Source organism: Heterocephalus glaber, unplaced genomic scaffold, assembly GCF_053883595.1.
Source record: "Heterocephalus glaber isolate CG9 unplaced genomic scaffold, H.glaber_assembly_v1.0 deba00001497, whole genome shotgun sequence".
NCBI lineage: Eukaryota > Metazoa > Chordata > Mammalia > Rodentia > Bathyergidae > Heterocephalus > Heterocephalus glaber.
In genome coordinates, this window is record NW_028258320.1 from 32,637,501 (window position 1) to 32,651,604 (window position 14,104).

Consider the following 14,104-nt stretch of genomic DNA (forward strand, 5'->3'; position numbering starts at 1 on the left):
AGCTGAAGGATCTGAGTTCGAGCCCCAGTACCAAAAAGAAAAAAAAAAATAGGAGTGTGCTTTGCATTTCAAGGTATATGTGAGTGGTAGTTGTTTTAAGCAATTACTCCAGTACAAATTATACACCTTTTTTCTTCTTTGTTTCATAAATTATGTAATTAAGGAGAATTTCAAAATATAAAATTACCACAACTGATTTTTTTGTCACCAGTTATGAAAGATAAACCAAAATTTTGCTAACATTTCTAAACATTTCTAAGCTCTCATTAACCGACCTAGTAGAACTGTACTTGATGTATTTATGACCTTCTTAAACAGCAGAAGAGAATATATTCCAGTGCAAAATTACACCGTGTTATATATAAGCCACAGGGACTTCTTGACTTCAGCATAGTCCATTGTTGTTGGAATTTATTGCCTACTAAGTGCTATCCATGATTTCAGGAGTTGCACAGGGAGCTAAAGTTGAAATTGACAACAGTTCCAGGTGGCCTCATTATGTCTAATTTATGGATACTTAGCAGGTCCAAGTGAGGCTCAGTGCACACTGCATTTGATCCTCTACTTGAAAAGACTGTGACCTTTCTGTCAGAGTGCTACCACTCAATGTCGAATTAGTTCAGATGGAAGGGATTTATAGGTCTCTCTTGAAATATTTAGAAGATAAATTACTTTAAAAGAATATAATTCACCTGATTGTTTTCTAAGAGCTGTAAGAAGGGCTAATAGTACACTCATTTATTGTTTTTACTTTGCAATTAAAACACACAGAAACCTCTTTAAAAGTTCTACTAGTGCAAATACTTTTAAATTAATAGTAAAAATAGAGGACATTTAATTCAAATTCTTTCCAGAAAACTTCTAAGAGCCTCTTCTCTTTAAATGGTATTTTATTTTTATTATTTCCCTCAGGCTTGCATATATTTAGTTATAAGGCTTGCTTAATAGGTTAGTCTGTTTTATTCTGTGCCACTTTGCACTATATAGAAACATATTCTGTAAAACATTTTACTTATTGTCCTTATTTCTTCTTTGTGGGACTATAGTGAATGAGCTAATAGATTTTTTTCCATGAAACATTTTAGATAGCTGATAAATCTTTTTGCTTGAACATGCTAAATTTTATCATACATTCTTCAAGTGTTCAAATTTTACTCTCTCTTCAGATGGTACCCGTTATGATCCACCTTTTCTGTGTCTGATGTTAACAATGAATATGAACTTTGCATTAGCATCAAATTAGCCAATTTAAACTGTAAGCATGTCAAATCAGCTTTCACTCATCAAAATTTCATTGTCTGCTCAGAGTAATATTTGTAGCCATTTATTGCATTTGAGTGATTGTTTTTCCATTAAAAATTGGAAACTTTACATGTATTATCATAAAATTTACCATTTTATTATATTACTTTGAATTATTGAGGTGACTTTGAAATTTGTCTTTCATCATTATGTCTTATACATTCTTCTGTCCTTTATGACAGTCATAGATTTCATACAAATGACTCTAATGTCTTCATTTATATCCAGATGAAAAGTGAAATAGGGTAGACATCAGAACACAGAGCTATGTGGCATTTTACTAGAGATCTTCCTCTATGTGTTAGTGATACTTCTATTTATTCTTTCTGGTTGCAATTATTCATACAGATACAAATCAATTCAGTCTTTTTCTTTCTTGACCATAAAATTTCTGAGGCTAACAATATTTTGCTTCAGTTTAGATATAATATTATTTGCATTATTCTTATTTACAACATGGCTGCCAACATTTCAAATTTATCTATCCTAGGTACTAGTGATCATTAATATATTTTTAAACTAGTTTAATCCAAATATTTCATAACAATGCATAATTAAAATTATTAGATCACATTTTATAGATCTATTTCTTTCACTTTTTTGAGATTAACATTTTAAAAATATTTTTATTGACACAATATTTGTATATTTTTATGGAATAAAATGTGATGTTTTGCTTCATGTGTGCATTTGGAGGCATAGTATTTGAGATGGTGTGATCCAGATGGGTTATTCTGGTAAAGTGACATATTTAGATAGAACATTTTAAAAGACTGAAAGAGATTAAAAAAATCATAGAAATACATTTAGTACTATTTGGACTCTGACTGCAGTCAAACATATGCACACCAGCTCTACAAGCTTAGTCTGAGGGTTTGTGTAAAGAACTGCTGCCTTAACAACACTATTTTTTCTTCAAAAATTTATCATAAACTAGGCAAAGGAACATACATTCATATTTCATGTGTTGAATGACAAAAATTGATAGCCTGAAAACATCTTATTATAATTTATTAGTTATGCAAATTAAACTATAGCCTTATAAAAGAGTACTGTTAAAACATAGCTTCATAGTCATGTATACCAAAGTGCTACTGTAAATCGCTATTTCCAAGCCTGATATTTACATGTCTGTGTGTGTATTTATGTGTATGAGTATGTGGTGTTTAATGAGTATTAATTTGGAAAGAGAAAAACATGAGTTAAATAAATGTATAGAGTAAAAAATTTTGGTTAGATTAAGAATGAATTTTCTTTTATCTATGTGTCAATTTGTATCAGTAATGATCATATAACATGCTAACAAATTTGAAAATGAACATAATGTTATACAGACTCTCTTCTGGAATTTATTAATTAGTAAATTGTTACTTCTAATAAAGATAGAAATTCATATCATTGTTTCTTTAACAAATTGTTAAACAAATTGTTTTAAACGAATGAAACAAATTGTTCCATCACATCAAATCTCTTTAGTTTTGTTTTTTGACTTGTTAGTAATCCTTTATGAAAATACTGCAACTTGAATACAAAATTGAATGTGAAATAATTGTAATTATCCTCTCTTATTTATACAGAAGTACACACATAGTTAATTTTTTCTAGATTATTATAATGCAAAAATGAATAAATATAAATGTTTTTTTGATGAACAACATTGACAGTGATGGGAAGATTGATTTCAAGTACTGCTTAAAAAATATCTAACTTCTACATTACAGCCACCAATGAACATACACTCCATTGTTGTGCAAGTCCAGTGCATCAACAAAAAAGTGGGCACAGTTATCTACCATGAAGTAAGAATCGTGGTGAGAGACAGGAATGACAACTCACCCACTTTCAAACACGAAAGCTACTATGCCACTGTGAATGAGGTCAGTTTCCATCTACTCCTTTATATTCACCTTTGCTGATATATGTAACTGTCTACTATAAATTATTGTAAATGATTCCTTTGTAATACTGAGCTTAACTCATTAGGAATATTAAGAAAACATTTTAAGGAATAGTACTTAGATGAAATATGTTCTGGGTGATTTCTGATATGATTACAGGAATTCAGTTTGCAATAGGAAAACTTCAGCTCACCAAGTAATTTTTATTTTTGATTGTGTATGGGCGTTATTACTGCAGCAAAGCAGAAGTTATTTATTATCATTTTAAGGCAATGTCTTTGTATCTCTGAGGTAATCACACTAATCAAATATTGGAAAAAATCTGAGAAGTTTATTAATTTAAAGTTGATTTGTTCATTAAAAAATCTATTTCTGGAATATATAAAATGTTTATAAAACACAACTGAATCTTTTCAAGAAATGCTGGTCATATTAGAAAGAAACTCTTGAAAGCAATCTTATTTTATTGCAAACTGTTTTGTTGTTCTTTGTTTTTGATTTGTTTTGTTTTCCTTTTGAGCCAAAATCCTGTCTTTCTTCCTTTTGTAAAACAGTGATTCTTCTATTTATTTTTACTTAGTTCATTGTTTGAAAATATTTATAGAGTACTTACTAGTCATTTATTTTACATACTGATACACACAAAAATAAATTTATTAATGTAACAGTCTATATTTTGACACTTAATTTTTGCTTCAAGATTTTTAAAAAATCTTATAATGTATGCCTAATTTATATGAGAAAATCAGTGTAGTTTGGTTATTAAATACAGCATTAGGCCTGTAATCTCTACATTCTCTTTGAAATTAAGTAAAATGTATTTTACTTAATTTATCAAGTAAACTTTATTTACTTAATAACTGTTTACTTAATTAACTTTATTTACCTCAACATTCTTCTATTTATATAAATTTGGAGAAATAAGTGTTCACATACTCTGGGAATTCCTAGATTATATTACTAAAAAAGGTAAAACTATAAATTCTTTTTTTAGTAGCATGACCAAGAAAATCTGTGGGTACTTAAGACCTTTAAAACACAACAGTTTTCTGTTGTAGTGACAGATACTAATTAGAGTTGTATGATTGGTTTTAAATACATAAAAATAGTTTTAGCATCTGAGCTGTAACTTTTGAATTAGATTTTGCTTTGTTTGGTTCAATGTCAACTTCATTTGAGTGTAAAATGTTGGTGAATTAAGCAACAGATCTAACTGGAAAACCTTTCCTTAAACCACGTTAAATTGCTTCTGCATTCTTGTTTGTATCCCATATTTCTTGCAGATACGATGTTTAATTTGATTTGAAACATCTTGTGTGATTTAACTATTTTCACTCCCCTCTTCAATCTTTCCAGTGCTTTGTTAAAAATAATTTTTACCAATAGTATTTTAAATATTACTCTACTCTTCAGAAATTGAGTAACTTCTCATATTATAAGAGGAAAGAAAAAGCCACCTCCTTTGGCAAACACCTCCTTAATCTGACCATTTATTGATGCATGCTTAATTTCAAATTCTTTCTGATAATGCCTCACTCTGTTCAAATGTCTCACAAATGTTTTCCTCTTAGGGGGCTCTGCTCACACTGTTTATGGAGATCTTCCCTACCTTGCAAGTCTCCTAGGGTCATTTATCTTTTGAAGTTTAGCTCATGACCTGTTTTCTAGAAATTATCTTTCCATAACTCTTTATATTTATTAATCTTCAATTTTTCCCAAACCTAAGTTCCTATAGTGTATGGAAAATTGTCTACTGGAGTATTACAGTTTATTGAAAGTTAAACATTTTTTCTTAAACATTATTTTGAGAGGTTCAGTTTCCTTTATAGTGCTGTACATGTGTGGCTGAACTGATTCACTAAGCTCAGTGAATTTCCCAATAGCCAACTGAGGTGATTCTATCTCATTTCCACCATAGTCATAACATCTAAGTCTTGGTTATATAGCATGTATTCATTTGATGGTTATATTTTCCCCTTTTGATTTTCCCATATTGTCTTATATTTGTTATTTTTTAAAAATCAGAAGTGTATTTAATCCTGAAAACAACATCACAAGCAAAACAGTAGAAGTCGGCTGTAATTCTCATCCTTCTTTAGAGTTGTTCTCTTGTAGCCTTAATTCTAAGATTAATTATCATGTATTTATATTCAATCTTTATGTGTAATATATAGATATAATTGTACACAGTAGTCTGCAGTGTTGCCTACTGAAATAAAATCAATGAAAATGGTTGTGCTTTGTGCAAGACTGCAATGTATTTCCATACTATTTTCCCCCTTGATACAAGATATACAAATAATACATTTTAAATTAGAAAGATCTAAATGAAAAACCAGGGCTTAGTAGATTTTTGGTGTCAGAATGTTTCACATTTCATTGAAATTGCAATAAAGTTAGGTATAAATTCATTGTCATACATGTATCAATTAAATCTTCCAAAATTAAAAAGTCCTAATTAGTTACTTTTTCTTCACTAAAAAATAAAAATTTGACTTGAAATAGTAGCAGAAATTGACTTTTAAATTGTGAATTGATCCAAAAAATTAAGAATAATTCAAATCTTTGTTTCAATTATCCTTTCACTAACTATTACTAAGTATCCTAGTTGGCTACAATAGCCACTTTAATGTAGTTGATTTTAGAAATTAATATCATGGTTTATATTTGTGATATTGAATCATATTATAAGTACAATAAGCTTATTTATAACACATTGAATTCTAGCCTCTACAGTCTTTGTAAACATATTCTTCCATTAGTGTGTCCAGAATTCATCAAAACATTAATTCTTTTATCTAAATGTCAAATAAGGATTATAACAAGGTTTATAATTACTTATTTGTGAACAAGACATGACATTGCAAGTACTTTTATCTCTTTGGGTAATTGGAGGTTCTCAATTAATTTTACACTTTTGTATCATTAAGTAATTGAACTGGCTTGTTTGAAAAACAATTTTCATAGTACAAAGCTCATCATTCTTAAGCCATTTTTGTAAAATACATGTTTCCAGAATATGAGGCCACTAAGAAGACATACGCCCCACTTCCAAATTTTCTTTATACATGATAAAAAGCAAACAAGTAAACAAATAAAATCCAAGCACTAGTGTAGTAAATACACAAAGGTGAAAACCAGACTACATTAAATTAAGAAGTATACTGAAATTGAGATGACAGGGATAGCAATTATAAGCTACCTTTCAAGACACTTTACTGAAAAGGGAAGAACAAGAAGAGCAGAGTTAGGAGACATGAAGGGCTCAAGTTAGAGTTTAAAGAGAGAAGAGACTTGAAGATATTTGTATGCTAGTCAAATTTTATATTGAATTTAACAATACTAAGTAGTTCAAATGACAAGTTTAACATTATTTCTTTTAATACTCACTCTAAAATATTTGATACAATGAATTACTCTATTACCAAACTGTAAGGATCTGAAAATGTCACAGCTCCTTTTCTTTCCAGTCTTAACTCTATTCCTTCAAGTAAATGGTTGTTGGAACTGGGAAACTCTAGGCTTTGGAACAAATCCATCCAGGAAGAACTGGAGTGGAATTTTGTCCTCCACCCAATACACCTACCAAACATCTGTAGATCACAATTTGAAGATGGCATCAGCTGTTTCAATTATCTGATCATTATATTCATTTTGCAATTCCAAGAATTCAGTACAGGTTTAACAGAGGAAATGAAACTTCTCTGTTATTAAAATTGAGAGAGTTTAAGAAGGCTAGAAAGGAGAGCTTTCTCCTTGAGCTTTATAATTACTTATTGGAAGTCAATGTGCACCAGCTTGGAAGGTAGAAATGATTTTTTTAACATCACTTGAGAAATAACTTTCAACTTTCACTTTATCATACTTCAAGTTCAAATTTGGGCTCCATTATGATGACAAAAAAATTGTTTCTAAGATTTTAGCACCCAGAGTCATGAAGATAGCAGATGAATGTAACTACTTTTGTTTCTTACCTCTAGAGACTAAAAATCAGGGTTTTCTAGAAGACTCCTTCCCTTCTAGGATATTCATGTTGAACTCTTACATTTTTATCCATTTTACTATAGCCGTTGAGGGAAAAATGTGTATAATAGTATGGTAATAACAGACTTTTTTTTTGCTTAAACTCTTTTGTTGGTACATTTTAGGTATACAATACATTTACATTTATTATTGGGTGCTTGTACCCATACATGATGTATATTGGTTCTTATTTTTTCCCCCATTCCTTGTGCTCCCTTCACCCCCTCCATCCTTCCCTATTTACAAAGACTTTGTTTCAATTTTTTTCCTTTTCTCATAATTTTTCTTTTCCCTTTTTTCTTTCCCCTTCTCCTCCCATTTCCTCTACCTCTTTGAACCTTTTCTTCCTATTTCAAATTATCAATTATTCATTTTAATGATTTAAATCCTTATTTACACTTTCAGTTTCTTACACTAGAGAAACTATTCGGTATTTACACATGTGTGTTCTATTTATTTCACTTAAGAGTATGTCCTCAGTATACATCCATTTAGCTATAAATGTCTCTAGAATAATAGATATTTTACATTTACCGAACATCTAGGTTGGGTTAGCCCCATAACTATGATAGTTTGATCTTGAAAATAATAATTCAAAATGGCTGGTATTGTTTTCTACATCTTATTAAAAATACAATTTTCAGAACTTAGATAACTTGTTCACAGTGAAATAGCTTGGAATTGTGGGCATGATATTAAAAAGCAGATATCCCTGTCTAACCAACCTGACATTTTAAAAAATACCATATTCTAGTATGAAAACCTGAAAGTCACTTTGGTGATAACAATTCCATTAAAAGAGTGTAGATGAAAATAAATTTTATGCACTCTATTCACAAGAAGCAATTGACTCACAAAGTATTGTCATATAACTTATAACCATTCTGTTTTTTATAAAAAACATAAGATGAATAAATTGTGACACCTATAGACAATCAGTTTAAAATTAAACTAAAAAAATTTCTCTTCTCACTTAAAATATTTAAATATGTATAATTGAAATATTACACATGTAAGGGCAAAGAATTGCATTATACCCCTTAAAGCATGTTAAATTCTTACCTCAGTATGTTTCTATAATATTGCCTTGGGATTCCTAACACTCTATTTACAGAAGTGACCCCATGTGGTTAGTTCAGGGCTGGGAGTTGATAGAATCATACAATCACCATTGTTTTCAGTTTCCCAAAATATCAAGAACAAAATAAAACATATAACTACTTCCTTGGAGGAGGTATGCTAAATAATTTGGGCCAGTGATTCTTCTGAAAATCACCATACCTAATCAAATTAGAAATTGTACATGAAAAAATGAACAAATAAAACAAATAAAATGAAAACAAACCATTAGATAAATAAATACACGTATTTGAGGGTAGTAAAGAGCTAATTCAAAAAATAATGAAAGGTAAAATGTGAATATATGGGAGTAAAACTAAGTGAATATTGTTGTCATAAAACCTTAACGATACTTTATTTTCATTAATCTATTTCACATGTGTTTGTGTAGATATATAACTAAAATACAAGAACAGTATAATGATAGCCAATAGAAATCTTATAAATGTTTTTAAAGACTGTATTTACTGGAAAGCAACATATAAGACAAAGAAATAAAAAATAGAGAAGAGCAGGACAAAATATACACATTTAATAAGAGAGTAGATTTTAGGCAACATATTTTGAAGATTACTTTAAAAGTAAATAGGCAAAATATTCAAATTGAAAGAGTATTGAAAATATCATGTGATATTTTAAAGGTAAATGTAAGTGACTGACACAGACATGAAGAATGCTTGAATACAAAAGGATGAAAGAAGATGTACCATGTAAATAGTAGCCATACAAAAGTTGTAGTTATACTGTTAATAGAGAAAATAGAATGTGAGCTAAAAAGTATTGTTAGAAAATAAAAGAAACTTTTCAGAATGACAAAGATTCTAATTTTCAAAAAGTTATAGCAATTATTAAGTTATTTGTACCTACTAGCACAATCTCATAATCAAGTACCAATTGGTAGAATTAAATGAAAAACAAGAAAATCCATGTTCATTAACACAAATTAAAATACTATATTTCTGGTAGGTAGCATAAAAGTCCTCCCCCAAAGAAACAAATCCATGCATACATATGAAGTGTGATTGGAAAGTATAGTGATAATTTTAAATTTAAAAAATTATTACAATAAAAGAAACATTGCTATTATTCCTCCTCAAAATACTCCCTCTCTCTTATGTTTATCTCATTATTCTTTGCACTTTCTGAAGCAGTTCTGGAGGGTCTTTGTTTAATGTAAAAGAGTTTGCCAGAACTGCTTAGAAAGTGACAAGAATGACTGGGTGTGTTTTGAGCAAGGGGAATTATTTTGAGTGGGACTAATTGCAATATACCATTTACTGTATAATATTTCTAAATGCAAACATTCATTATATGTTTCCAGCCCACCTCATACATACACAGAACAGATCAACAGAGTAGATTTTTTAGATGATAAACAAAACTGACAAACTATTATCTGGATTAAGAAAAAATGAGAGAGAAGAGCAAGATCAATAAAGTCAGAGATGAAAACTGAGTTATTTTAACTGATACCTCAGAGATACAAAAGATTATTAGGGGTTATTTTGGACAATTGAAGTCTAAGAAATTGGAAAATCTAGAAGAAATGGGTAAATTTTTGGACATACCTAACAAAATTGAACCATGAAGACATAGAAAACAAGAAGAGACCAAAAAGTAAGTAATTATAAATAATTGAATTAAAAATAAAAGCTATTCAATAGAGAAAATTCTAGCAGGGGATGACTTACCTGTTAAATTTTACTAAACAATTAAAAGACAACACCAGTTACTCTCAAAGTCCTTCAAAACACTGAAAAGAAGGGAGCCCATCCAAACTAAATCTGAGGGAAACACCCAACAAGACCATCTTAAAAAAAAAAAGAAAATGAATGAATGAATGAATGAAAAGTAAAAAAGGAAAGAAAAAGAAAACTATAGACAATAGCCTTGATGAAATTAGATGCAAAAACTGATAACAAAATGATAGCAAGCTGAATTCAAACCACATTTAAAATATTATCTATTATTATTAAGTGGTTTTTATGACAGAAATTGAAGGCTAGCCCAACATATGCAAACTGATAAACATGTTACAACAGAATGAAGGTAAAATATATGATTATCTCAGTAGATGGAAAAAAGACACAATAAAATTCAATATCTTTTTATGACAAATGCCTACAATTGAGTTATAGAAGAAACACATATCACCACAAGATGTGCATCATATGACAAGATACAGCCAATATCATACTCAATGGGAAAGATCTGAAATTATTATCTCGAAGAACAAACACAAGACAAGGATGTTCATTTTTAATCACAATTATTCAGCATGGTATTAGAATTCTTAGCCACAGCAATTACCAAAGCCCCCTCCAGTGGGTTGCAATCTCCTGCTCAGTGTTAAGGTGCATTTTGAGATGAAAGACATAGAGACAGAGTTAAAGAGACAGGTACAGGAAGGCAGAGTGACCAATGCTCATGCAAGCAATGCTGAACAAGCAAAGGCCCTGAACAGCCAGAGCAGTTGATATTTACTGGTGACATCATAGTTAGATTGAGGTAAAGGGACTACGCAGAGCAACTACGCAGAGTTGCTATGGATACATTGCTGACACAGGCAAGGCTTGTAAAGAAAGAGGCTAATTCTTGAGTTAGGAACAGAACAGATGAAATATAGGCTGTAGGTAATAATTAATCTTATCTTTTAGTAAAGAAGGTTTTAACTCTGGGATTGGAATTTGGGTAAGAGTCACTGTGACCTCTGCATATAGGCTTCAGCCAAACTCACTTCTATAAACAAGCCATTTGCGAGATTAACTCTTTATAGCCTGAACTGTTACAGCCTGCTTTGGGCGTAATCAATGGAGTGGTCTCCCACGAGCAATAAGGTAGTTCTGAGAGAAATAAGGAGCCCCAAGTAAAACAGAAGAAAAACTATTTCTATTTGCAGGTGACATGATTTTATATAGAGAAAAATGTAAAGTTACAAAAAACCATTAGAACTATTCTAAATTTCAGTAGATTTAAAAAAAAAAAGAACATGCAAAACTCTATACCATTTTCATAACTATAAACTTGATGGTAAATAAAGCAATCTCATGCAAAATAGCTACAAAAGTAATAAGATATGTCAGAATATGTTAAAAGAAGGAAGTGAATGATTGTTACAATAAGAATTACAAACATTAATAAAAAGTGAAAAACAATGGTAAGATGACCCATCTTCACTGATGGAAAGAAATGATATTTTTTAAAAATCCATACTACACAAAGCATTTCACAAATTCAATGCAATCTCCATCAAAATATAAAGAGCATTTTTCAGATTAATAGAAAAATAATCCTAAAACTAATATGGAAGAGCAAAATACCCAAAGAAATATTGAGAATAATGAAGACAACATAACACTTAAAACTACTAAGAGATCTAGTAACAAAAAAGTAGATCAATGGAATAGAATAGGGAGCCTACAAGTAAATATACCCAACTACAACCAACTTGTCTTTGGTGAAGGTAATAAAACATACATCGAAGAAAGGAAAGTCTCTTGAATAGATAATGCTAGGAAAACTGGCTATCCATACATAGAAGAATGAAACCATATTCATGACATATACAAATAACTCAAAAAAGATCAGTTACATAAATATAGCACCTGAAACTATGAAATTGCTACAAAAAAACATGGAGAAAGTACTTCAAGCCATTAGCATAGGTACAAAAAATAATACAGTAAGCCAACAACCTACAGAATGGAAGAACATATTTCAAACAAGACATTAATTTGCAGAATATACAAGGAATGCAAAAAGTGCAACAACAAAATAATAACACCAACAACCTTATTAAAAGTTGGACAAATAATCTAAATATACTTTTCTGCTAAGCAAGTATAGAAATGTATGAAAGAAACCATTTAAGTGTATGAATAGATGTTCAATCCCACTAATCATCAGGAAAATACAAATGAAAATCACATACAGATATCTTCTTAGCCCAGATAGAGTGGCTCTAATAAGAAACACTCAGACACAGACACAGCCCCCCCACACACACACAAATATCATGTTGTTAAGCACACGGAGAGTGAAAATCATACGCTGCTGGTGAGAACGTAAGTAAAGATAGCCATTACACCGTTCGGCTTACGATTAATAAAAACAATGAAAGTACGAACTACCCATCCACTTAGCAAATGACATAAAAAATCATTATTTGCAAATAATTTTACTGTAACAGGATTAATGCAATGGCTCTTAAAGGCAAATTATTATAGTTTAAAATATGTTTAGCAAATATTCTCAACATTTTTAAGAGATTTTTCAGTGAGTTAGAAATAGACAGAAAATGATATTTTAAAGTAACTCACTCATTGCGTCCAGGGGTCTGGGGTATAGAGTTCCCATACCCAACCTATCTAAGCTCATCTCTCCAACACAGAAAGAGGAAGAGGAGTGGAAGACCAGTAGAAAGCGAAAGTGACTTTATTGCAGATATAACAAGAAGTGGTACTCCTCCCTGGAGTACTGTTTTATCAGGCAGGGGCCCTGGTTTCCACTGCCTTGAGGGTTGATACTTGTTTGGAAATCAGGCTTGTTGGTAGGGGTTTGAGCCTTGTGGGCTAATAGTAGGTTTGGGTAGGCATAGCAGCATGCACTAGGAGGGACAGTGCTGCCTGCACAGTTAGGTGTTAAACCACAATCTGTTAGCTTCAGAAGAAAATCCACAAAATTGCTTGAAAAACTGTTTGCATAGCCACAGAAGCTGCTTCTGTTACCCTATAAATGGACCTGAGTCTTTTGCCCTCCTCGGGGGTGCCTTCTGTTCCTACATACTGATAAATTCTTATGAGAAAGGAATTTTAGTGATATCCATTGACTTTTAAATTAAATTAAGTTGTTAATTCAAAGGAAACAGAATCCCATGTTTTAGTGAAAATATGCAGTCCTCACACCTTCACACATTATTGGTGGATGAGAAAAATTGACTCAAGTACTGTGGAGGTCTGTTTGTAGTGTTTACAAAAAATGATGAAGTAGATGTTTATTTCTTAGAAACATAATCTTTTGTATAAAACTTCTTCCCCAAAAGCTGTTGCATATATCTGACATATTCATGTATAAGAACATTCATTAAAGATTTTACATAGCAACCCAAACTGGACACAATCAAATTGTCCAATGATGCTAAAATATCTTTGTCATTTGTTAGTTGCTTCTTTTCAAAACATTTTCTCTCGATTTCAAATTCCTCATGTGAAAATGGGAATGATAATATTAGAATATTAGAGACCCATATAGGGTTCATTAAATATATGTAATAAATATTAAATCAGAAAGAAAAAATTCCCATAGCTTTTCAGTGCATATTTTATAACTATTTTAACTTATCAACTGAAGCTACTTTTCTTCATACTACTTATCTACACCAGATATCATATATGTATTTTCTTGAGCATATATATATATACCTCATTAGGTTTAAATCTAAATTAAAGCTGTTTTACTGAGTAGAACAGTCTCTGGCACATTGCAGAAATTTTATTAAATAGAAATGATCAATGAATTATGAATGGCACAAACATGAAACAGGAAAATATTATTTTGAATTTATATTCATTTTGTTGTTGCCTGACCTAAAATTGAGACAGAGAGTAACAGCTTGCTTTGAGTAAAATTAGTAAGGAAGCTCAAGGATTGTAACATTTTAAATAATGAAGAATAAGTTTTCTGGATCATTGTAATACTTTACATAAGAAAGACATACTTCTTCCATACAAACTGTGTGAATTATTGTCCTTTTTACATAGTTC

The 14,104-nt window shown here is 30.5% G+C and overlaps 1 protein-coding gene across 20 annotated transcripts in view; it reads left to right on the top strand.

The window, feature by feature from the left end:
- The window catches only part of Pcdh15 (protocadherin related 15), a 1,622,160-nt gene that overhangs the window by 1,102,725 nt on the left and 505,331 nt on the right, over positions 1-14,104 (top strand). For all 20 annotated transcript variants that reach the window (XR_015440346.1, XR_015440347.1, XM_087184836.1 and 17 more), the window contains one exon: positions 3,024-3,179. Coding sequence is in view for 18 of the 20 variants with exons in the window: in XM_087184836.1 (XP_087040962.1) it covers positions 3,024-3,179 (156 nt within the window). In the remaining 2 variants the exon portion in view is untranslated. The remainder of the gene's footprint in view (positions 1-3,023; positions 3,180-14,104) is intronic.